Source organism: Lindgomyces ingoldianus (genome assembly GCF_010093535.1).
Source record: "Lindgomyces ingoldianus strain ATCC 200398 unplaced genomic scaffold BDR25scaffold_14, whole genome shotgun sequence".
Lineage (NCBI taxonomy): Eukaryota > Fungi > Ascomycota > Dothideomycetes > Pleosporales > Lindgomycetaceae > Lindgomyces > Lindgomyces ingoldianus.
Genome location: NW_022985175.1, coordinates 881267 through 904744, shown reverse-complemented (window position 1 = coordinate 904744; position 23478 = coordinate 881267). Strand labels below are relative to the sequence as shown.

Genomic DNA, 23478 nt, shown 5'->3' with positions numbered 1-23478 from the left:
TGTAGTAATTGGTTCAATTCGGTTTTAATTCATTCAAGACACACTCGCGCGAGTAAACGTAACAATACTCTATCCCCATAGTACGCCTTCAATTATCCAAATCAGGCAAACCTCCGAGAATAGCGGCCCGGGAACGTGCAGCAAGGCCATCAACGTCAGAACCCAATTGAAGGAAAGTTGCTAAAACCATCCTCCCGTTATGCAGCGTAATCGAAACGAGCCCGCTTTACCGTTTCAGGAGAACTTCAAGCAAGGGAATGAAAGGTAAGCACCTTTTTGAGTGGATACATTGACCTGCAATATTGACATGGCTGAGACAGTTGGGCAAGTAGACACCATGACCTCCGGACTCCTGCGCGACGTCCGCCTTGCAGCAACATGATCATCTTAATCATCGCCGTTATTGCATGAGCGTAACCCAGAGAGGGTAAACTATATGCTGAGGGGAGGGAGAACTAGAAGAGATGTGAATGTGGGGTGAAGTGTGATGGGGCCGAAAGCTTAACGATCTGATGCTGAGGTATGAAGGAGTGGCAAATTTAGTGAGAAGGTTAATATCTGCCTCCTATAACACGGCAGCAGTTGCCCCACGGTCAGATAAAGTAATTTGGCGGTTGATATGCGGCTAAGAAACATTGCAGACGTAGAAGCAAGTAATGCTTGAGGTTCATGACGTCTCCAGATACACTCCATGCTACTACATATGACGAAACGAGGAAGTGTCTGGTAAAGAGGATACTAGATCCCCTTGACCATCCCCTTGGCCCCATGGTTGAGTGAAAATCACCAATTGACCACTTTTAGCGTTCAGCGTTATGTTCTCACATCTCGTATAATCGCGCCTTTTGAACAGTGACGCGATGTCTGAACTGGCCTTCATGTAGTAGATAATGATAAGTGACTAATATCTGATATAGTCATTGGAACAATATTTGAATGAGCCTATAGAAATGTAAGAGGATGCAATGATAATCAACAATTTCCCTTCGCGAATAAATTAAAGGAGGGCGAGGTGAGGAGGCTGTGCACCTTAATGAGGCGGGCTGGAACGAATATGCACCACCTACTTTCTCACCTAATCTCAAAATAGCAACACCGACCAGCGGGCCAAACACAAGGCTGTGAATAATCAAGAAATGTGTGAGACTAGAGAAGAAGGGGATGAAGTAGGTTGATGATAGGTGAGCAATGTGGCGATCATTGGATGGTCGCATGTACGAAACGCGGAGTTTGGGAACATCGATGGGGAGAGGAACACCAATAATTGATGGTACTGAAAATAGATATCAAAATCAGATGTAATCTCGATTGCAACGTAATGAGATCTACACTCAACACATCCCAAGAACAGACCCGAAATCAGCACTTTTCTAGCTTGAGCTTACCTGACCGACCTTTTCGCACTCCCCTTCCTTTTATACTCACCTTATGGCACCTGCACTCTTTATCCTCACTTCTGGATGATAGCATGAATGCTCACCGCCTGAATCTCTTCGTAAAACGCCTAAGATGTTGTTTTTCGCCCGCAGACTCACCGGAGTCTGCATCGGAGCGGGTACGACGCTTATGGGACGTTCGAATCTTAGTCCATGCTGCAACCGAACATGGCCGCAAGACTTCCGCGGGCGTACTGTACTTTGCCGTGCTTCGCTCGCTCTCGTACTCAGACTTGCTAGAATATGAGCCTGAGTTAGTACGTCGCTTGCAACGTATCCGAACTTCAGTTAATGCTGCAACTGAATGTGGTTGCGATACTGACAAAGATGTACCAGATCTTACGGTTTCTTGCCTGCTATGGGAAATAGAAGGAGTAGTATCGATACTGCCGTCAGCAGCTGTTATGACACCTAGTATTTTCTTTTGGGGACCGATTTGGTTTGGAGGAATTACTCGGGAAGGCCGGGGAGTTGTGAATTGTTGAAGCGTTTCTATATCAGTAAGTTGTCGTCTAGCCCACCACACGATCTTTTCCGCTTGCGGAATTTGATTATGAGGAATCCTCGCATACCGCTTTGTGAGTTTTCTCTGGAGACGAAGGAATGCAGCCAGAACGTCTTCGGAATCGGACATCAGGGTGTACCTTGAATTTTTGTATTGGACTTTCAGCCTTACAGACGGAGGAGGAATTGCAGTGGGTCCATCCTTCTTGATGATATCCCAAGTATCCTTTCGAAACCACTGAGCAACGTATGACATAGGAATCGTAACCCACTCCTTACCTCCCGCCGCGTCGGTCGTTTTGTCGTCGGCCCAGGGTTTCCCCATCAGGAACGATGGGGCATCAGAGGCCTTGTCGGCGGGATTGATAATGGCCCCGAAGAAGAAATTCTCGAACGCATTCCCAAGCTCAGAATTTTCCGGCTCATCGAGCCTGAGGTGGGGCTCCTTAAGGTCGCCGCGACGCATAATTCCGATTGCATGAACGAGCTCGTGGACTAAAGTAGTAGCAAGGGAGAAATCATGACGGAGCCTCTGGCAAAGAGTACTAGATGTGTAGCTATTCTCAAGAAATCTTTGATATTCCAAGCGTATCTCAATTTTGATCCCGAGGTTATTGCGGATAAACCTAGAGGTACAAACAGATGTGTGAAGGGGCTGCGTGCGGTGTATCATTGTTCGACCATAAAACTTCGATTGTGTAGGGGCCTCGAAATGGAAATGGGTACTGTGAGCCAGACAGTGTAGCGCCATCCGGACCTCTTGAACAAGACCATTCCTTTCAGTACCTGTTCTGTTCCGCAGCGGGTCTGACAAGTAGGTCTTTCCAGACTGTATGTCAGTTAGCATACGTCCGACCAGCGGCGCTACCAACCATTCGAGAAAGGATTCATTTCGAAGAAACATAGAGGCAAGTCGAAGAGATGGTTGTAGGTTAAGGAAGAGAATATCGTTGACGCCTTTCCAATTACTCTTCTGAAATATGGCGTGAATTTCAGCGTCCAGATCTGGTTTTGGGATGGAGGGGTCCTCTAAAAGATTATATTGATCTTTGCTGTTTACCACCGTAACTAACTGGAAGGGACCCTTGGCCGCATTTTTGGCTAGAATAGCCATTCTGGATATGCAAATTGAAGTGTAAGAATTTCAATGGGATGATTGCTGCGAAAGACTATGATATTACAAATAGATTTTTTGGAACAATGCCATTGTGGATGAAAAGTTTAGCTAACAAAAGACAAAGACATAAAATAGAAGTATGACAACACATTATCATGTCTAAAGAGCAATACACGTTGTGCGTTAACAAAGAAACGAAGAGACACGAGTGGACAGACCCTGTGGCACGCAGTGTGCACAAAAGCAAGAATTTCCCAGGTGTGACTTCGGGCTAAGAAGTCTGCGACAGCACCCCAGACATATCAGACTGGTTCTTGAGGTGAGTGTTGTTTCGCACATCATAAAAGTTAGGTTGGATGTTGAAGTGTGAGCAGGTCGCTCTGAATTACACCGGGGCATATTTTCGAGTGGATAGTTTCAGCGTTTGGCATCACGTGAATTGACGACGCGTGTTCTTGGTGTGTGTTTGTGTTGCCTAGCGCGCCACCTGAACGCGTCGCTCGCTTGACCACGTCTCCTCCACCGCAGCCATATCCCTTTTCTCCCCACACATCCCTAGTAATCATTAGCTCTGCTCCAATACATAGGTTAGCCCTGAGCTGGTCATAGCTCGCCCATTCTTCTTTCTAATTCTCCATATCTGTTACCCTGAGCAGCACAGTTCTTCTAGTTGTTGGTGCTCGCCGTGGCTCCGTCTATTCAACTCTACATTCACCCATAGTGCCGAAAACAACGCGACGAGGCGCTCCGACCTATCGCATGCATCCTATGTGCATTTGCTCGTTTATTATCGTTCACCATGAACTGGGACATCTTGCATAGAAAAGCCAAGGCTGCTGTGCCCTCAACCGATTTGGTTCCAAGGCGGTATTGGATTGCTGTTCTCCTGCATGACAGATCCCCCGAAAACCATCTCGAAGAGGGGGATCTCCTATGGATGAAAGCTCATGGGGTTTGTTTGATCCTGACCATGCCCTGTCTCATTCTGGCTGACTTGATATTCTAGAAAATTACGTACAGCAGAATTGTGACAGAATATGCGAAAAGGCACCCTGGCATTAATATCGAAATCGCGTTCATGGATCGAGCGCTTCTACCAACAACTTGCGTCAAGGACCTTAATTACTACTCGGACAATTTCATTGTCTTTCGAGCACAAGCGAAACTAGCGCGGGAGCCCCTGCAGCCTATACAGTGTCAATTAACGACGGAGCATCGCTCATCACAAGGTGATAAGCCATCTAATGGTGCATCTCTGCAGCCTTTGCAGCATCAAGTGGCCATTGAGCCTCGATACTCGCAAAGCGACTCCTCCAAGGTAGTTGGAAAGTTCACAAGTACGTCTGTACAGCCTGTGCAGCCTGTGCAGTCTCAATCGATAGCTGAGCCTCAACCGTCACCACCTGATTCCATCAAGCTACTGGAGAAGTCTACCAGTGCGCTTCTGCAGCTTTCACATCACCAATGGACTGCCGAGCCTCTGTCCGTTCAGTTGGAGTCAGCTATGTCTACTGCAAAGTCCACCAGTGCGCCGCCTTCAACAGCAGTGAATAACACTAGTACAGGAGTACCAGCAGAGAGGACCTCAACGACATTCTTAACTCCAGTTTCGGCTGAACAGCAGAATGTTTCTCAAGTCCCTTGCCATAATGTGAACGTGAATCTCGGCTCAGGCATAGGACCCTCCACCGTAAGACCTGGACGAAGTCCTGGTATTAAAGCTGAGGCTTTATCTCTCTCGCAGATCCCGGCTGACGAAACATCAGCTCCGGCCCTGGGACTACCTTCACCCATTTCGGTTCCTCGACTGATCTCATCGGAGCTATTGCATAAGCCGCCTCATCATGCTCCTCGTTGCATACTTACCTGTTCTGTTGAAACTCTTGCCGAGCAACACAACCAAGGTGTACAGCGCGGAAATGACGCCGACCAGGGAAGTACATATCTAAATAATGCGCCCCCAACACCGACCAATCCAGACGCCCAAGAATATCAATTACCTCATGAGGGAACCCCAGCTCCGAATGAAGAGCCATCTGGAGCTCTAAGTGGACATCATGTGCCAAAGATTAAGGCAGAGAGGCGATCCCAGGGTTTCATGGAGGATGCTCAGTCCTCCTTCAATCCGGAAGACTGCTTCAAGAGAGATTTGTCTCCCAATGCGGACGATCAGAGTCAGTCTAGGCCTACAGATGAGTTTTTACGACAATTGATCGACTCACAACACCCCGAGATCCTAGAAGCTGGTGTTGTCAGAGCACTGAATATCTTGGAATCTCTTCAGAACTTGTTCTCTCAATATGTTGCATCTAGCCAGGATGCTGAAATGTGGATCAAAGCAACTTCTAAACTGGCGGCCCAGGCCGAACGAAAGCGCACTGTCGTTGGTGTGGTTGGCAACACTGGAGCTGGAAAGAGTAGTGTCATCAATGCTTTGCTTGATGAGGAACGATTAGTCCCAACCAATTGCATGCGTGCATGTACGGCTGTGGTGACAGAAATCTCCTGGAACGACAGCAAGGACCCCTTGACTAGATATCGAGCAGAAATCGAGTTCATCACTCCGGCAGATTGGGAAAAGGAACTTGATGCACTGATGAAGGAATTCCTGACGGATAATGGAACCGTATCGAAAGAGGCATCCGATCAAAATTCGGATGCTGGAATAGCCTGGGCCAAGTTTCGTGCAGTCTATCCCAGAAAGACCAAGGATATGCTACGCGACTGTACCGTGGCTGGGCTAATGGCAGAACGCTCTGTTCTCAACGTACTTGGAGCGACCAGGAAAATTAATAAAGCGAGACCGGATTTCTTTTATCAGGAATTGCAGAAATACGTAGACAGCAAGGAAAAGGCGACGAAGGAAGATAAGGAGAAGAAGAAGGACAAGAACAAGAAGGAGATCCCTCAAATGGAGTACTGGCCGTTGATCAAAGTGGTGAAAATATTTACTAAGTCCCCAGCACTGTCTACAGGAGCGGTGATTGTCGACCTACCTGGTGTCCACGATTCAAATGCCGCGCGAGCCGCCGTTGCTCAAGGCTACATGAAACAGTGTACCGGCCTCTGGATCGTGGCTCCTATCACTCGTGCTGTCGATGATAAGGCTGCGAAAACCCTTCTCGGCGATTCCTTCAAACGCCAACTAAAGTACGATGGGGGATTTTCTAGCGTCACATTCGTCTGCTCCAAAACAGACGACATTTCAATTACCGAGGCCATCGATAGCTTAGCACTTGAAGAGGAGATCTCTGCTCTTGAAGACCAAGAGCGGGAATACAAAAAGACTATTGAAGAGCTTCGAAAGAAGATCCAGGACCTTGTGGAATCCAAGGAAGTGTACAAGTTGGCCATTGAGGGGGCGGACAAAGACATAGAGATCTGGGACGAGTTGCAGGACAAGTTGAATGATGGGGCAACAGTATACGCTCCAAACCAGAGCAACAGCAAGAGGAAGAGGGAAAACTCTGGCGAGAAATCTCGAAAGCTACAACGAGCGAGATACTACGACTCTGACGATGACATGGATGATTCTGATTCTAACTCATTCGAAGCGAACAGCGATTCGGAAAATGATTCGGATGTTCAGGGTATTCAACCGCCGCGGACGCCGCTAACCGGGGGTGAAATAAAGTTGAAGCTCGAAGAATTGAGGAGCACCAAGAAGAACGCTAGGCGAGAGCGCAGTGAGATCATACACAAAGTGGATAAGGCTAGGAAGGAAATCCGGGATATCAAGGCTAAGTTAGCGGATATTCGAGCTGAGATGAGCGCTATCTGTATTGCTGGCCGGAACGAGTATTCCAAGGGAGCCATTCAGCAAGACTTCGCCGCTGGAATCAAAGAACTCGACCAAGAGAATGCTGCCGAAGAAGACGAAGAAACATTCAATCCTGATGAGGACCTCCGTGACTATGATGAGGTTGCTAAGTCCCTTCCTGTTTTTTGTGTTAGCAGTCGAGCGTACCAGAAGATGTGCGGCCGCCTTCAAAAAGACGATACCGTCCCTGGATTCAAGACTCGAGAAGAGACTGAAGTGAGTGTTGCGTCTCACCTCTTGTTGTCACTCTCACGAATGTAATAGATTCCTCAACTTCAGGCACACTGCAAGAAGCTTACAGAAGCTGGAAGAATTCAGACAGCCCGCACCTTTCTTCTAAACCTATGTCAACAATTGACCACATTCTATATGTGGGCGTCGAATGACGGCTCAGGGTTGAAGCTGAGTGACAATGAGAAGCGGGCGGAAACAAAGCATCTCGATAAGCGACTTGGCGAACTGGACAAGGTATCCCATATTTTAATGTTCCTGTTTGATGGCACTGACTCGTACTGATCGCTTGTTAGGGACTCGGGAAAGCCGTGGAGTCTTGCATCAAAACCATGAAAAAGGAAATATGTGAACAAATCTTCGAGAAGTATCCCGAGGCCATCGAGGAGGCCATTCGAGTTGCGCCTGATACTGTGCGTAGCTGGGGTGCACATAAGCAGGAGGGAGGCCTGGCCTGGGCGACATATAAAGCCATCGTTCGACGAGACGGAGTATACACATCATCCTCCGCTGGCCTTTGGGACTTCAATACCGAACTGTAAGCGTCCTAAATTTGCGGTTAATTACTCTATCGCTAACAAGCATGTAGGAGTGACCCTATCATCAAGCGATTAGCGAATAGCTGGGAACGCGCCTTCCAAAATCGCCTGCCGAAGATACTCCAAAATTACAGTCGCGACTCGGGCAAGATTCTCCATAGGTTTCACGACACGATCGAGGAGAGGGCTCGACAGAACGGCGTTGGCCTGGCCAACCTTCAATTACTGAAGAACCAGATATATACCTGTGAAAACCTATTCGCCGAATTCTGCTCCGTCCTTGTAAATTCCATGAATGAACTTCAACGGGATGCTAATCGAGAGTTTACTCCAACGATTGTAACTCTCATGCGCGACGCATATGAGGCATGTACAGAAGAACATGGTCAGTATATCGATGGTTTCTTTTGTTGCTTACCTTCTAACGGTCTCTAGGTGCTGGCAGCTTCAAACGCATGAAGGCCTACATGGAAGACCATGTTCAACGCTACAGGTTCAGCATGTTCAAAGACGCCACCCAGACAGTCCAAGGTCGTCTCAACGATATGTGCAAGACTCTCGAAGAAACAATGGCAGAAAAGGCAGAAGAAATATTCTTATCCATGCGACAGGACTACATGAACATTATCGGTGGTGCGAATATCAGTCAGGATAAATTGATTCCAAGAGCGGAGAGGGCAATGAGAGCCGATATCCTGTCAATCCTCCTCGGAGTTGATGAACAGTTCAAGGCTATCGCTAACGGCGAGATCGAGGATAAGGCCGAAGAGCAGACAGCTAGTCATCAACAAGGCCTCCTCGAAAAAAGTACTGAACCCGTTGGGGAAGATGGATTTGAATCGAAGGGTATAGATCCGGAATTGATATTCGATGAACCCGCTGTAGCTGAATCCTCCGAAGCCAAAGGTTCACCCAGTAATTGCATTTATCAAGCCACCATTAAGGATTCCGACACCGATAAGGAGATGGAGTTGTAGAATATGGTTTAGCATTCTCCGGGGAGGCGTTCTCCGATGATTCAAAGGGTATTTTTATTTGCGTCAGGCTAGGGACTCTCTTCCATGCTTCTACCCGACTTTCGACTACCGATCACCGCTAGTCTTGGCGACGAAAGTTCCTCTAGTCATACGAGTGGATAGGATCCATCCCTTTTCACCGAGGACTTTGTTAGCGTTTCCGGAGTCGCCTACAGTATTTTCTCTGGATTCGTTTACAAAACGGGGGTCTCGATGGTTCTAAATGGTCTCTTTCTCATATCCCAGAGCAAAACGGCGCCTTCGCTCGCACCTGGATCTACGCAGAGAGGGTTTCACTTTTCATCTACAGCAATCCTGCAAGTGTCGATCTATTTCACAGAGATCTTTAGGCGCTTCATGAAAGGGTAGGCCATTAATACTTCCGGCTTTCCTTCAAAAGCTACTGGCGCGATCCGGTTTCATAGAACTTGCAGGTGGGGAAGCACTACTTTTAGCGGTTATTGAGTTGGGGATAGCGAGCTGATATCCGGGGTTTGGGATGGGATGCGGAAAAGAGAGTCTCCTGAATGGGATGGGGACTTATTAAATATAATTTAGATGACCGACGGTGTGTTTAATATGCTATAATGTTATGCGGTAGGGAGCCTGCTTTGGTTGAGCTTCGATTGCGTTGAATTCCATAACGGCGCGTCCGCACCGAACATGCCAACATATGGCACCCTAATCTAACCTTGAACGCCTTGGCTAGCTAACTACAGAGTCCCAGGTATTCCGTCACGATTGGCCTAGATGTCAATTCCGACCCCCAGCCACTTCCATAAACGCCGTCGTATGATTATATAATATGCAAGAGCATTCGAACTAAGGAGAAGCAGGAGAGGAAATTCTAGTCGTCCCACTCCTCGTCGAGGTTGTCTATCAGCCGGTTCTCGTCGTCGTTCCTTCGGCCTCGGCGGCCGTTATCTGCGCCAAGCGAGACGCGGCTATAGCCTCGACGTGAAGGGAGGAATCGAGCGCAGGATGAGGTTAGAATGATGAACATGTCCTAGAGCTAGAATTAACAATATTCAGGAAAGTGATCTGAGCGCCTTGCTTACCACGATGAACCTCCCGATGCTAGCCCACATCTGGTAGTTGGGCAGCTGCCTCCAACCGCGCTGATGCATGACCGTCCGCTGGTATACGCAACCACCAACTAGATAGACCAGGATGGCGATCAGCACAATCACACCGAAGACTCCTCCGGGGCCCAGGGCCTGCGATTCGGCTTCCACCTTCCCGCAGGCGTAGGGGGAGCGTCCTTCAAAGAAGTATACACAGTCTTCGACCGCCGCGACAAAGGACACGGAGGTTTTAGCCAAGGGGTCAGATTCGCAGAGAAGTGAGATGACGGTGCTCTTTCGGCGCTTGTCACCCTTGTGTTCCTTATGCTTATCATCGTCATTTGGGTCGTCGTCGACTATCTCGCGGGGAGGAAGAGAGGCGGGGCCTTGGATGTGGCGTCTAGATTTCGTTGAGGGGCAGAGGGAGCCGCCAGTGTAGTTGAGGACGAGCTTGCGTCCCCGGAAGACAGGCTCCGAGTTTTCAAGACTGCAGGAAGGACCAAGGGTCAGCAGGGCTCCTTCGACGTAGTTGAAAGGACTGGAAGAACTAGACCTACCCAATAGCATACTGCCGGTCTCCCTTTTTGTAGAATGCGCTCACGTTCTTCCACATGTCCTTGTCCAGCTCCTTAACGTTGTCCAGCTCTTCCACCACCGCGCCGCAGAAATTGATAGTGAAGTTTGCGCCATAGTCGTAGCCCTTTGCATGCCAGCTGCCTTCCTCTTCCTCCTTCGACTTCTTTCCCTTTTCGGCGCCGGTTCGATGGAGGGGGTTCAGGTCGAAGAAGCGGTCGGTTGTAGGTGAGCGCGCTGTGCAAGGCTTCAGCGGTTTCTTGTCCTTGGATGACGAGGCCGCGGCAGAGAAATCGGCCGTGGACAGCAGGAAAACGAGCGCAGACCAGAATGTGAGCTTCATGATGAAGGCAAAGCCAGGAAATAGCGAGCGTAGAGAAGGGAAGGAGAAATGACGGAAAATAAGACGACGATGCCTGCTCTTCCGTGCAACGTACACTCCTCTGGGCGCCGCCTCGGCCTTGCCTGACCATAGCTGCAGGAACCTAGCGCTAAGTGCGAAAAGGGAGTAGCGGCCTTGGCACGATGTGCGCGTCATTGGCGCAGTTCATCAACTCGGAAGCCAGCAGTCCGACGAGGCATTTCATCAGACGACCTCGAACCTCGAGACCTTAAGTATAAAGGTCACCGCTGCCTTTGTACGCTAGAAGATATCCTTGTGGCATACTGGGCTGGCCGAGGATACGCTGTCAACGCCACCGAGACGCGATCCCGTGCGCCTCGACTCCTTTCTTCAACTTCTTCCTCGTCTTCTTCCCTCCACTTCCTTAGCATCTTCTAAAATGCCGCCGAAACGCAAGGCCTCCCTGACCGTGCCCGCAGCTGAAGCTCCTTATGGATATGAGTTTTTCGGACCGTGAGTATTAACGTTCCACCCTAGCTGAATCTAAGCTCACAACAACCTAGTCCAGGCGCTATTGCAATTTCAATTGGCTTGCCTGTGGTCTGCTATGCTCTGGCATTCTTCTGTAACGACGTCTCTGGATGTCCGGCGCCTTCGCTTCTCCATCCATACAGCTTCAGCTTTGATAATCTGAAAGAGGAAATAGGATGGCAAGGGATGTCGAATATCATCAACACAAAAGCTGTCATCGGCACTCTTGGTTACTATTTCCTGAGCCTGGCTCTGTATGCCTTTCTCCCAGCAGAGACGCCGGAAGGCACGGAATTACGGTCGGGTGGGAAACTAAAGTATCGATTCAATTGTAAGATAGTCACGTGCAGAGCTTGTGTGCAATGAACGGGGAAATACTAACGGTTTCGCAGCTTTCAGCTCAGCAATCTTCATCGTAGTCATTCTTGCCGCAGGGACTGCCGTTGAGGGTGCTGACTTCCCAGTCTGGACTTTCATCTCTGACAACTTTGTTCCGTTGCTCACCACCAACATCCTGATTTGTTTCTTCCTGGCAGTCTACGTCTATGTTGCCTCTTTCTCTGTCAAGCACCCCAAGGACCCCAACATGCGCGAGCTAGCCGCTGGAGGCCACAGCGGCAATGTAATCTACGACTGGTTCATTGGTCGTGAACTAAACCCCCGAGTGAATTTCCCTCTGTTCGGTGAAGTCGACATAAAATCCTTCATGGAGCTGCGCCCTGGAATGCTCGGCTGGATCATCCTCGATCTCGCGTTTGTCATGCAACAATACCGCAATTTTGGCAAAGTCACCGACTCGATGCTGCTCATCACAGCTGCGCAGACTATCTACGTTTTCGATGCGCTGTATATGGAACCCGCGATTTTGACCACCATTGATATTATCTCTGATGGCTTTGGATTCATGCTTTCCTTTGGTGATCTCGCTTGGTTGCCGTTCACCTACTCCATCCAAGCACGCTATCTTGCCACTTATCCTGTCGAGCTAGGATTGAAAGGAATTGTTGGTGTTTTTGCTGTCCAAGCAACAGGCTACTATATCTTCCGCTCCGTAAACAACGAGAAGAACCGGTTCAGGACGAACCCTAATGATCCTCGAGTCAAGCACCTAACATACATCGAGACAGCCGCTGGGTCCAGACTTCTAACTTCAGGCTGGTGGGGAACAGCCCGTCATATCAACTATCTCGGAGACTGGTTCATGAGCTGGGCTTACGTCCTCCCAACTGCCGCTGCAGGATATGTGATTCGCAACGCAGCCGAGCATCCCGTTTCCGCGGCTTCGACCGACGCGATTTTCTTCCGCAACTCGTATGGCAGATACGTCATTCCAGGAGACGCCAAGGGGTGGGGCATGATCTTCACATACTTCTACATGCTTTACTTCGCCATTCTATTGATCCACCGCGAGCGAAGGGATGAGGAGAAGTGTCGTAGGAAATATGGCAAGGACTGGGACAGGTACTGCGAGCTGGTACCGTACCGTATCTTGCCATACGTCTACTAGATAAATGTCTGGGCAGGGGTTGGGTCGATGGAACGCTATCGGACCGGATCTGGATCTGATCGAAGACGTACATCTTGTAATATCAGAAATGGGTGAGGTTGGGTGTCACGCTATCGCTTGGTCGATCAAAGACGTGCATCTAAAAAGTAGATACGTTAGGAGTACAGGATGGCATGCTACCACTGCGGCGGTCGAAGACGTGCATCCAAAAGTAATGCTTAATCTTTAGGGTAGAGAAACGGGGGAGTAGGTGCCATGCTATCGGCTTGGAAATAAGCACGATCGAAGACATGCATCTAAAAAAGTGTATCAAGTGACCAATGGTCCGTGCGTTGAATACGATTTCTCAATTCGATGGGTGAGGTTTCCAAGGTTATTTCAACCACAACTCCTAGGAGTCTCTCTTAACAGATACCTTTATAGCTTGTCCTCTTTTCCACAGCTTTTCGAGCATTTAAGCGAAGATCCCTCTGGGGTCGCGCAGCCCCTCACGACAGTGAGGCTGGCTTTGGGGCTGAGCCGGCTAGTGGCTGCACTAATGCATTGCTGCCTTCAGAGAAACCTCAGGAGGGGACAATTCCTGTTCTTCTATTTCTCATTGATATCTAGAAACTATTTAGATACTATTGACTAGTAGCTCCCCGACACTAATGCTAAGGTAAGAGACAGATGTCGACTGACACGAGGTACGTAGTCTACAAGTCCATATCTCCTATCTCCTCAGCGCTAAGCCTCAGCCTTGCGCACAATATTCCCTGGCCTGTCAAGGGCAAGCTTTCACACCGGAATCCATTGACGCATTTCCTACGGAACGTAAACATTGAGAACTTGAGCTGCTAAGTCGGTCTCTGGATTTCAGGAGATTGCTAGAAGGATAGGCACCCCTGCTCAGATCAACCCTGCTATGTTCTTACATATGTATCGACGTGCAGTGAACTCATTCATTGCTGACCGAATTTAGCGTGAAGGGAGCGCTGGCCGTCTTTCTCCAATCCGCCGAAACCTTCTGTGCTGCCTTATCCCCTGAAGAGCAACAACTCTTCCGAACCTACAAAGATGGACTCTCTATGCTCGAGAGCCTCCAGAAGCGGTGCAGAGACCATCTTATTAATCAAGCCGCTCTCGCGAGGTGTTGTGTTAGAGTTGACAAGATTCGGGTTCGCATGGAGCCATTTTTTGAGATCATTGGGATCTTCGCACAGAGTCATGCCGATATTGCGTGTATTGTCTGGGGGTCTTTGAGGCTTCTTTTCCAGGTGAGCTTCTCCACTGTAGTCTCGGGTTACAAATGGTTCATTGACGATACTGTCTAGTTGGGAGAGAATTATGTTACTTTCTTGGAAAAGATTTGCACGATGCTAGACGACATGACCGATGTGCTCCCAGCTTACGAGGAGTATGTAGGCCAGATTCAATCAAAGTATTCAAAAGAAGGAGTTGACTTTGCTCCTCGTCTGCTGAAAGCTCTCGCCTTTGTGTATAGCGACATTCTAGACTTTTGCCTTGGAGCAGTGCGGATATTGTCGCCAGCGAAAGGTAAAGCCCGAATATCCCGTTATAGTATCATATTAAATTGAGTGATTGGAACCTTTAGGTACGCGTTCGAAAGCAAAGCTAGTCTGGGGTCTTTGCTGGAGACCATTCGATGTTCGCTTTCGCGCTATTCTCGAACGTTTCAACAAGCACACTCAAGCCCTTGACCGTGAAATGGGTTCGACATCTTTCAATGTTATGAGACAACACTGTGAGAGGATTGAATATGATATGCGTAAGGCTAGGGAGGAGCGTGCTTGGCAGGATGAGCGTCAGATGAAGCGTATGTCTTTGAACTAGGTTACAATTGCCCAACAGCTAAACTCCACAGGCGAGCGTGTGCATGACCTCAGAGAATGGATTGGAGCTGGCGATTGGGAGAGCTTTTACGAAGAATTGGCCGACCGGCGTGTTACTGGGTCTTGTGGGTGGCTTCGCTATGATCCCATTTACGTGAGCTGGAAAAAGGCCATGTATCCAAAGAATGCGTCACAACTCCACTCTGGCATTAACCAAGACATTCTTTTGGTTGACGGTATGTTATCTAATCAAAGAAGGTTCTTCATTAGAACTAATCACGATCAGCAAAACCTGGATATGGCAAGACATTCCTTTGCGCCAGTCTAATTGAAGAGTATCGCCGAAAACGAGATCTATCGATCAATTCAACAGAACCAACGGCTGCATTCTTCTTGTTCAATCGGTTAGAACAAGATGCCAAGAAACTACAACCTGATACCGCGTTTCGAGCAATCTTAACTCAATTGCTCCATGCCCATGAGCTTGAAGATGAGGTCATTGATGCTCTCTCGTTAATCAAACATCACAACGGACGCGGCCAACTTGAAGCGTCTTTTGATGAGGTTCTTCTACTTCTTCACTGGCTCTTAGATCGTTATCCCAACACAATTCTCTTGTTCGATGGTGTCGACGAATGCTGGGACGAGCCCGCTTTTTTTCGAAGCCTGCGAAAGATTATTGGTGCCGACTCTCAGCCTACCACTACGAGTTCAACCCCGCCGAGAAATGCACGACCAGGTGTCATTCTTTTCGCTCGACCAACGTTATCCCTCCCTGCATGGGTAGCAAAGCGACACTGTTCCATCCACCTCAATTCCGCCCAGAACTTCGTCGATATTCAGTCATATCTACACGAAAAGATTGCCGAACTAGGGGAATATGGTCTGCTCGGAGATGCTCACGAAATATCAGCAATCTTGGAAAACGCATGCCAGTTTGCGAATGGGATGTTCCTTTGGGCGCGCCTTCTCATTGAGTACCTCAGCGCTGACGGGCTCTCTGTAAACGACAGGCGCGAGGCGTTAAACAACTTGGTCCGCTTTGAGGGCCTGGACCAATTGTATTCCTTAATTCTACAGAATTTAGCAAAGAAGCTTCCACCCAAATCAAGAGTCAACCTAAAAGCAGCTTTCCAATGGATTGGAGGCGCGCTCAGGCCCCTTCACGTCGACGAGTTGCCTCACGCCATTGTATCAACGGCTGAAGGTACCTGGAACGAGCGCGACGTCATCCCAAATCTGAAGCAATCGTTAACTCGAATGTCTGGAGCACTGCTGGAGCTCGCCCCGGATCTCACCGTTCGGTTCACGCATACATCAGTGCTCGAGTTTCTATGTGGCGATCATCTCGACCAAGACGCTCGCGGAGAAGAACGACAGTTCCGGATGTGTGCACCCAGCGTCCAGCAGCTTGTTGCACTGTCCTGTCTGCGCTATATTAGTCGTACAGTTCCCCCTATGCCACTGAGTGGATCTTCCCAGATCACCCCCGAAAGGGACGTCCAAAGCAAGCGGTTTCCTCTCGCCGACTACAGCCTTAAACACTGGGTAAAACACGTTGATTTAGCAATTTCAAGGCCACCCCCTAACAAGTTCGCATTTCTATCATTCGTGGAGGGGCTGCTGCAAGCCATGCAAGGGTTTTTGAACTCAAAGAAACAAGTCATGGTTTGGATAGAGTTGAGCTGGCTCTTTGGGTATCCTGCAGCCCTGGGAAATATACCCCAGTTGTTTGCAAAGGCTCTAACGGTGAGGCATGGCATGGTTGAAGGGTATGAAAAGCTCCCTAGGCAGCTCGAGTGTCTCAGCGAGGATCTTAAAATTTTAGAGATCAGATGGGGTACGGTACTCTCGCAGACACCGAACGAAATCTGGGAGCCAAGTATCCCTGCATTCACACAATCCGACTACTATATGATAACGAAGGAGGTTAGCCTCACGAGGATGGAAACAGTCGTCAATCATGCTGAGAAGTCAGTCATGATTCAGTCCCAAGTTTCAGCCAGTGGAAAGGAGATTAGCGTTGTCAGGCTGAGTATACCAAAGTACTTCTATCCGTCGCACATACGAGGATGTGACTGACGGTTTCCCTCAGGAACTTACTCGAGAATTCCGTTGCCATGCATCCAGATGAGTGGATGCAGCGCCATACCTCAGGTTGGAAAGCGATCTTCGAAGTGTGGAATCTTTCTACCAAGTTACTAGAATTCCGGTTCTTTGTTCCCATTCCGGCCGCGCATGCAAGACAGATTCTTAGCCAGCAGGCCAACTTTTGCAACGACATTCTATACAAACTCTCGAAACCTCTGGCTTTAGATAGGCTAGACTTCGAGTTTCCAGTTTCGATCTCTCTGGACTTGCGAGTAGCATTGATTCTTGGTTGTTACATCAAGATTGAGCTCCGCTACGAAGACACCAGTGCTTCCCATCCGCACCGCTACACCATGTACTATATCGAGCTCAATCCTTGGGGAGACTTGACGCAACCAGATCCTCGCGTAACTTCACCGTTGATCCCCGCTTCATTCGCCGCCTGCCTCAGCCCGTCCGGCCAAGAAATGCTAGTCGTTCGTCCTTCGAATGGTAATGGCAATGCGGGAGCGTTGACCATGGGGTTGCGCTACTGGGATCTACTGTTATACTACAAGCTTGAATGCCACGGTACCCAGCATCTCTCCAAGTCCGCATCAAAATTGAGGGTTGACCGATTCGATCTCTACGTAGACTATCAGCAGACTCAAGATTTGGGGCAGCATTTTTTGTTTCATCCTTTTCTGCCTATTCTGGTCTTCTGTCTAGGTAAAAAGACGATTGGGTGGAGCTACTCAGAACCGGGTACGACCTCTCACTTTGGTACACGAAATATTCTTGCAATACTAATGATGAACTAGGAGCCCGAGTCGTAGAGATCTGCGCACATCCACTCCGAAAGCTTTCTATATCAGGATGCGGACAATATCTACAGGGCTTCACAGTCAGCCGGCATGGCGACAAGATGGTTGTGCTTGACATCTCCAGCATCTTGTGTCGCGTACTCAACCTCGTGCCCATTCGCATGCTGGAACAAAGCATTGTCGATCTTTCTCTCGCGGGCCGGAACGATAACAGGCTCACCCGAATTCCCAATTCCACAATATCTACCGCAATCACGCTGCAGGACCTTGTTCGAAACAGAGCCGCGCCAGCCACCATGACAACTAATACCGTTCAATTCATCACCAACGAAAACGGCGTGACGGAGATGTCAATGCTGCGTCAATTCGAGCAAGAAGGCGCCGTAGTTCTCCACACACTCTCTGAAGACGGCGTTGCTACTTCTAAGACGATTACCAGGTTGCCGGAGGATCTGGTGTCGAGATCGGAACCCGTACTGGTGAAAGCGAAGGAAGGTGAAGAGAAGAATAGTGAGACAGTGATGTTAGTGCTGAATCAGAAGCCGAAGCCAACGTATTCGTTTAGGGAGGAAGAGGGGGGAGAGGTTCTGCCGATTGTGTTGGAGAGGACGACGGCGAGTATTCCGGTGACGGCTGTTAATTTGGGGAGGACACTGAATTGAGAGAGTCGGAAGGGGTGTATGTAGAGTTTGTTAAATTAGAGATACCCTAGATGTTTCGATATGCCGCTATTGTGAATAGCGTAGCGCATGGCAGGCGCGCTTTAGGATCAAAATTTGCATTCCATTGACGTTCTCCCTTGAATCCAGAAATAGGTTTAACAGATGAACTTCACCCTGGTCGGGCTCCGTGTTGTATGAGAACAGACTGCAGAGCGGCTGTTCAGAGGATGCTGAATTCTGTCCTAGACCAATACCTTACCATGTTTCGGTAAGATTCCGGCATACAAGATGAATGATCCGACAGTGAAAAGTTCTCCTGAGTAGGAGATAAGAGGAGTGTGACCTAGACAAGGGATACGTAGGGAAAAAAGACGGATAGCATAAGAAGTAGCGTGTTTTAAGGATTTGCCTGCAAAGAAACCGAAGAGGTGTTGTTGTTGATGAAACAGGCGCCGCTCGTCCGATGTACAATACGCCCGATCTTTAACCCAAGAATGTTGGCATGCAGCCGTGCAACCAGCATTCACGCTCGCCAAAACGCCTAAAAATGATTTCGTGATATTACATGGGCTCATCAAAAAGCCCAGGAATATTTGGCTCTTAAGAGGCTTTTGCTTCCTTACCCTTACCCTCTTCGCTCTCGCGCTTCTTCTCTTTGGCAGCTTGCTTCCGCTCATTCATCCTAGCTTCTTCGGCTTCAACCATTTCTGCAAGCATGTTAGTCAGAGTACTGCTTTCTCGAATGGGTAGTTTAGAGGCGCCAAGCCATGCACTCTGCTGAGAGCGATGACAAAGCATGGCGAGTAATCTGCCAGTCACGTACCTCTCCACTGATCCTCGCCAGCATATCGCTCGTGGTGAATGCGCTTCTCGATGAAATGCTTATGCGTTGGGTCATTCGGATCCAGGACCTTGATAGTTTCCCACCTGCCCTTGCCCTTTGCTGCATCGGAGCCCTCGGCCGCAAAACTAGCCAGGAGGACCGCAAGTGTGAAGCCTTGTGCGTACATACGTGCCTGCACGATTTTCTGCGGTGCGCTGAGGTAGCGGTTGCGGTTGACCAGCACGAAGGAGCCCACAAGAGAGGTTACCCAGAAGCCGAAGATAATAGGGTATCGGTTCTGTTCTGCCCATTCCCGCGCGAGTTGGAGGCGTGTTTTACCAGACTCGTAGAGGGCTTCTTTTTCCTTTTCTTCTTGTATTAGACGCCGTTTTTCGGGGTTGTGGGCGATGTCGTATCGGTAGGAGGCGCGGTCTGCGGCGAGGATGGCTAGGAAGTTATAGTTAGCACATTGTGTGATAGGGAGGGCAATTGGGAAATGCGCACAAACAAAGGTTCCTGAAGAGGCGACGAGGAAGGCTCGGAAAGGCACTGTGAGCGATCGGAAGGCTGCGAATCTGCGGTTGGCAGCGAAGACACCAACACCTCCGATTATGGTGCCGACGACAGCGCCAATGGTTCCACCTTTTACTGTGGCACTGTGCAGAATATTAGTATCTCCGAGAAGAATTGAGGTTATGCGAGCAGTACTTGTAATGGGCAGCCTCCTCTTCTTTTGTTAGGACTTTCATATTAGATAATCCGCAGCCTGGGAGGATGTTAAGGGGTCAAGGGATGTTCGAATCACGGAGGGAAGTGTGGGGAGGATGTAGACGACGCAGGGCCGTGGGTCTCCTTATAACAATATGCGTCCGGGCAAGGCGAGATAAGTTCTTCTTGGAATACGGCAATGGTGACGTCGCCGAATCCCCGAGCGAGCGCCGCACGCCTTACCTCATCCTTTCGGCAGGACTCGGCTGCCTCCAAATGCTTCGTGGGTCACTCCACCGGCCTGCGCCGGTGTACTCTGCGTCGGCTCGCATCACTTGCAGCACCGTTGGATGGCTGTGGCTGGAGCACCGCGTTCTGCGTTTTATTCTCGCAGCAGGCATTATGACAATTACTGCCCCTGGGCTGCGTCGTCTGGTGGTGCGACTTCGCCGACTGAGTGTGCGAGATGCCCGAGATTCTGGTACAGAGGATCTCGTTTGCAGCATCGTTAATGTTGGGTCAGCAGACATTCAGATATGCTATGTGCAATCTACGGAGTTGTTTTCCATGCATATTCGCGTGTTTGCGCAAGTATCACGTACGTATGTATGAACAAAGTCCGATGGAGCACTCCCCTCGAGCGCTGAGAGGTGTTTCATGACAGATGCCGATGCGGCTGTTGAGATGCCGACGACTTGCCGCTTGCGATGCGCCATGCTCAGACTTCGCGGGTACTGCCGTGGCGTCCCTGCTAAGGCGAGTAGCTCATGAATAGCCCCCTCATCCTTCCTTTCCAGAATCCCAAATTCTGCGAGCACTGGAGAAGTTTTGGAGATGTCACGGCAGATCCCGAACGGGATCCGAGCCGGAGCCGCGTTTCGTGCTCCGTGCTCCGAGATTCCGTATCGGGGTTAGGGAGGTCGCTAACTAACTCTGCCCACCCACCCAACACCAAAACGTCGATCGTGACTTTTGCCTAGTAAAAAATTGAAATTACCCATCATGGCTCCCAAGGTATGCACTCATGAATTGATGGCGTAGTATTTTACAAACGAACAAATTCCAGACAAAGAAAGCCCCTGCTCCCCAGGAGAACGTCACGCTTGGACCAAATGTTCCAGAAGGTTAGATCCGGAACCCTCAAGTTTAGCGGGAATCTCAGGACTGACTTTATCTAGGCACTCTTGTCTTTGGAGTCGCGCGAATCTTCGCGTCCTTCAATGACACCTTTGTCCACATTACCGATCTCTCCGGCCGCGAGACGATCAGCAGAGTTACTGGGGGCATGAAGGTAAAGGGTTAGGAGTGACATCCCAAATCCCGTCCTACCTTCTCTCTCTGCTAATGCAGGCTGCCACGTAGCTGATCGTGACGAGTCTTCGCCGTATGCTGCTATGTTGGCGGCGCAGGTCAGTGAACCCAAATATCTACAACACTCACTCCAAAGCAGAGCAAGATTAATTAGGTGAGGATAGGACGTTGCTGCCCGGTGCAAAGAAGTCGGTATCACCGCGCTTCACATCAAGATTCGCGCTACCGGCGGAAACCGCACTAAGACGCCCGGCCCTGGTGCCCAATCCGCGCTTCGTGCCCTCGCTCGTGCTGGAATGAGGATCGGACGTATCGAGGACGTTACGCCAACTCCGTCTGACTCCACTCGCAAGAAGGGAGGTCGAAGAGGTCGCAGGCTCTGAACAGCATATTGACCTGCGTTTCATCTCGGTGGGGTTTTGGGATGGGCTAAACCTAGCACAATACAGTGGTGATAGCGAATAGGAAAGAAAGTCCCATCAAGCGGGAGGTGGAAGACGCTCCTACGTCATTGTGGTAGCTTCACCAGGCGTCAATATCAATCTAATACCTGCTCGATGCTAACCACTCGTTCTGTACGGCCGATTTCTTGACCTGTATTCACTCCAGCAGCGGCTCGACGATCTAAAGTATGTGAAAATACACGTAAGGTAGATCTCTGAGTGGTAGGAGAAATACTTGCCCTCCAAGATTAGAAAAACAAGCGAAGAGTTGGGTTTTTGATGAACCCACAACAGAAAGCGTCGAAGCCAACACCTCAGCGGAAATGAGCACTATCTATTAAAGAATCAAGGCCGGCGTGTATACCTATTCCAAACATACACCACTAAAAGCGAAACAACAGCTATCCTACCAACCAACGCCGTTGCAACTGCTTTGCGTACAATCGGATAGTAGCCCTCCAACATGGAATTGACAGCGGCGCCTCGTGCCACTAGCTTTGCTCTTCCTGTTTTACCCCAGTTTCTACCAACACCAAGTCCTGCAATACCTACTTCTCCAGGTTCTTCAGCCTCTGTTGCTTGCGGGTCTGGCAAATCCTGTTTCGGCGCCTCGGCGGCATCTATACCCTCCTCTACAATACCAATAGTCCCGCGCTGTTCTGTAGAGCTCATCTCTATTGCTTTCTGCTTTCTAAACCGGTAGGACATAGCCCACATAGTGAACCGCACATCCCAATTAGTAAATGTGGGATACGTCCACAGCTCCAGAGCATTATGTGGAGGTATATGTTCTAGGAAATCCGATACAACTCCAAGCGTAAGACCCCACAAAAGCAGCGGCTGTTGACGGCTAGGATAACTCGCCTCGGGACCTTTCAAAATCTCCTTCAATTTCCCCATTCCAAAGCCATTCGCTGGCGGACCTTCGGGCACAAAGCCGGAGATGGAGCTACAATAAGTGCTCTCTGAAGGTGTAAGGCATATGGCGGCGAACATCATTTTGCTAAGCATGGCTTGCAGAAACCAGCGTTTGATGCCGAGTTCGGATTTCGCGAGGCGGTTGGACACGTCAGCGTACTCGTACGTACGGAGGGCGGGAGAGAGGAGCGCGCGGAGGGATACCCAATGGGTGGAGGCCACTTCGGTGGGTTGGAGACGCTGGGGTGGGTAGTCCGAGGAGGTGAGGAGGTAGACGTATGGGCAGAGCACCATTAATCTAGGCAAGATGAGTTTAGGCTTACTGAGGCATTGGATGGTATGTGATCAAATGTCGGTGCCCAGGTTGAACTTACGGCACCTTGCCCCATGAAGTCGTCACGATCCGTTGCGGGAGATTCCCAATTGAGATGGCGTGCGAGTACGAGAGGTCAATCCCGACCTCCTCCATAGCCTCGCGAACAGCCGTGACTTGGTCGTCCTCGTCCTCGGGGTCCCTCTTCCCTCCAGGCAGAGCAACATGACCATTCCACTTATCCCCAACCCGCGTCGCCCGCTTTATGAACAGCATCTCTGGGTCCCCATGTTTAACCCAGTCCTGCTCAAAGAAGGCATCCAATATGTCCTTGAACGACAGCTTATGCTCCGGGTTCGAGGCCAGCGAAGATCTCCGCCGGTGATGGGGTCTATGCGCGTGGAAATGCTTAGTCTGCACAGCAGGCCAATGGTCGAAATGGGGCTGGATGCGGAGAATGACAGCTACCGAAGCTCGGCGCGGCAGATTAGGCGGACACGCGACTTCAGGATAGGGGTTGGTGGAAAGTTCGAGGAGGACGTCCTTGAGGTGAGCAACCAGAGCTTCCGTGCCTGTCTCCATCTTGGCTGCAGGTGGATGCGAGGATGTAGGAGCATTACTAAATAAGAGAGATATAAGAGTCTAAGTAATTGAGCCGAGGCCCGAATTCCAGCTAATAGGGCTAATTAGCTCCTATGAGATCATCAGAGGTTGAGGGAGAGCAGACTGCAGTGTATAAAGGGCAGGATTGATATCAAGGCTAAGCAATTGAGACACTGGAACATTCCGATGTCTTGACAGCAGGATCCCCTAAATTGGTGGACGTTGAGAGTTTCATCGGTCTTACATTCATCCGACAGCCTTGCCGAAGTCGGACGAGGGGCACCACACCC

At 49.7% G+C, this 23478-nt stretch overlaps 9 protein-coding genes across 9 annotated transcripts; 4 read left to right on the top strand and 5 right to left on the bottom strand.

Moving 5' to 3' along the window:
- Window positions 1–2094: 2094 nt before the first annotated feature.
- Window positions 2095–3060, bottom strand: BDR25DRAFT_368253 (uncharacterized protein; the record flags this gene model as incomplete). The annotated part of the gene is made up of 1 exon (XM_033697042.1): window positions 2095–3060. A coding segment is annotated over one exon (966 nt), but the record flags the coding sequence as incomplete, so codon positions are not given.
- A 93-nt stretch (window positions 3061–3153) lies between these two features.
- On the bottom strand, window positions 3154–3452 carry BDR25DRAFT_27131 (uncharacterized protein). Its single transcript, XM_033687251.1, has one exon. It carries the CDS (start codon window positions 3397–3399, stop codon window positions 3241–3243), a length of 159 nt encoding a protein of 52 aa, XP_033548257.1. The 5' UTR covers window positions 3400–3452; the 3' UTR covers window positions 3154–3240.
- Window positions 3453–3856: 404 nt separating this feature from the next.
- Window positions 3857–8624, top strand: BDR25DRAFT_223354 (uncharacterized protein; the record flags this gene model as incomplete). Its single annotated transcript, XM_033685100.1, has 7 exons — window positions 3857–4009; window positions 4064–4402; window positions 5090–7093; window positions 7142–7345; window positions 7405–7646; window positions 7698–8032; window positions 8083–8624. 7 exons carry the CDS (start codon window positions 3857–3859, stop codon window positions 8622–8624), a joined length of 3819 nt encoding a protein of 1272 aa, XP_033548256.1.
- A 623-nt stretch (window positions 8625–9247) lies between these two features.
- BDR25DRAFT_334026 (mannose 6-phosphate receptor domain-containing protein) lies at window positions 9248–10727 on the bottom strand. Its single transcript, XM_033692899.1, has 3 exons — window positions 10285–10727; window positions 9722–10214; window positions 9248–9669 (listed from the first exon to the last, which is right to left on the bottom strand). Exons 1-3 carry the CDS (start codon window positions 10641–10643, stop codon window positions 9511–9513), a joined length of 1011 nt encoding a protein of 336 aa, XP_033548255.1. The 5' UTR covers window positions 10644–10727; the 3' UTR covers window positions 9248–9510.
- A 167-nt stretch (window positions 10728–10894) lies between these two features.
- On the top strand, window positions 10895–13019 carry BDR25DRAFT_286010 (sterol C-14 reductase-like protein). The gene is made up of 3 exons (XM_033688219.1): window positions 10895–11156; window positions 11207–11505; window positions 11567–13019. The coding sequence occupies exons 1-3, from the start codon at window positions 11083–11085 to the stop codon at window positions 12679–12681; spliced, it is 1488 nt and encodes a 495-aa protein (XP_033548254.1). The 5' UTR covers window positions 10895–11082; the 3' UTR covers window positions 12682–13019.
- A 538-nt stretch (window positions 13020–13557) lies between these two features.
- On the top strand, window positions 13558–18453 carry BDR25DRAFT_27092 (uncharacterized protein). The gene is made up of 7 exons (XM_033687232.1): window positions 13558–13937; window positions 13995–14217; window positions 14276–14497; window positions 14546–14749; window positions 14800–16558; window positions 16609–17348; window positions 17405–18453. The coding sequence occupies exons 1-7, from the start codon at window positions 13749–13751 to the stop codon at window positions 18067–18069; spliced, it is 4002 nt and encodes a 1333-aa protein (XP_033548253.1). The 5' UTR covers window positions 13558–13748; the 3' UTR covers window positions 18070–18453.
- Window positions 18454–18476: 23 nt separating this feature from the next.
- BDR25DRAFT_26994 (uncharacterized protein) lies at window positions 18477–19769 on the bottom strand. Its single transcript, XM_033687185.1, has 3 exons — window positions 19601–19769; window positions 19397–19548; window positions 18477–19339 (listed from the first exon to the last, which is right to left on the bottom strand). The coding sequence occupies exons 1-3, from the start codon at window positions 19639–19641 to the stop codon at window positions 18885–18887; spliced, it is 648 nt and encodes a 215-aa protein (XP_033548252.1). The 5' UTR covers window positions 19642–19769; the 3' UTR covers window positions 18477–18884.
- An 818-nt stretch (window positions 19770–20587) lies between these two features.
- Window positions 20588–21509, top strand: BDR25DRAFT_27027 (uncharacterized protein). Its single transcript, XM_033687198.1, has 5 exons — window positions 20588–20614; window positions 20667–20724; window positions 20779–20898; window positions 20963–21009; window positions 21076–21509. Exons 1-5 carry the CDS (start codon window positions 20603–20605, stop codon window positions 21292–21294), a joined length of 456 nt encoding a protein of 151 aa, XP_033548251.1. The 5' UTR covers window positions 20588–20602; the 3' UTR covers window positions 21295–21509.
- A 190-nt stretch (window positions 21510–21699) lies between these two features.
- Window positions 21700–23215, bottom strand: BDR25DRAFT_286000 (nudix family hydrolase; the record flags this gene model as incomplete). Its single annotated transcript, XM_033688218.1, has 2 exons — window positions 22647–23215; window positions 21700–22570 (listed from the first exon to the last, which is right to left on the bottom strand). Exons 1-2 carry the CDS (start codon window positions 23165–23167, stop codon window positions 21700–21702), a joined length of 1392 nt encoding a protein of 463 aa, XP_033548250.1. The 5' UTR covers window positions 23168–23215.
- Window positions 23216–23478: the final 263 nt, after the last annotated feature.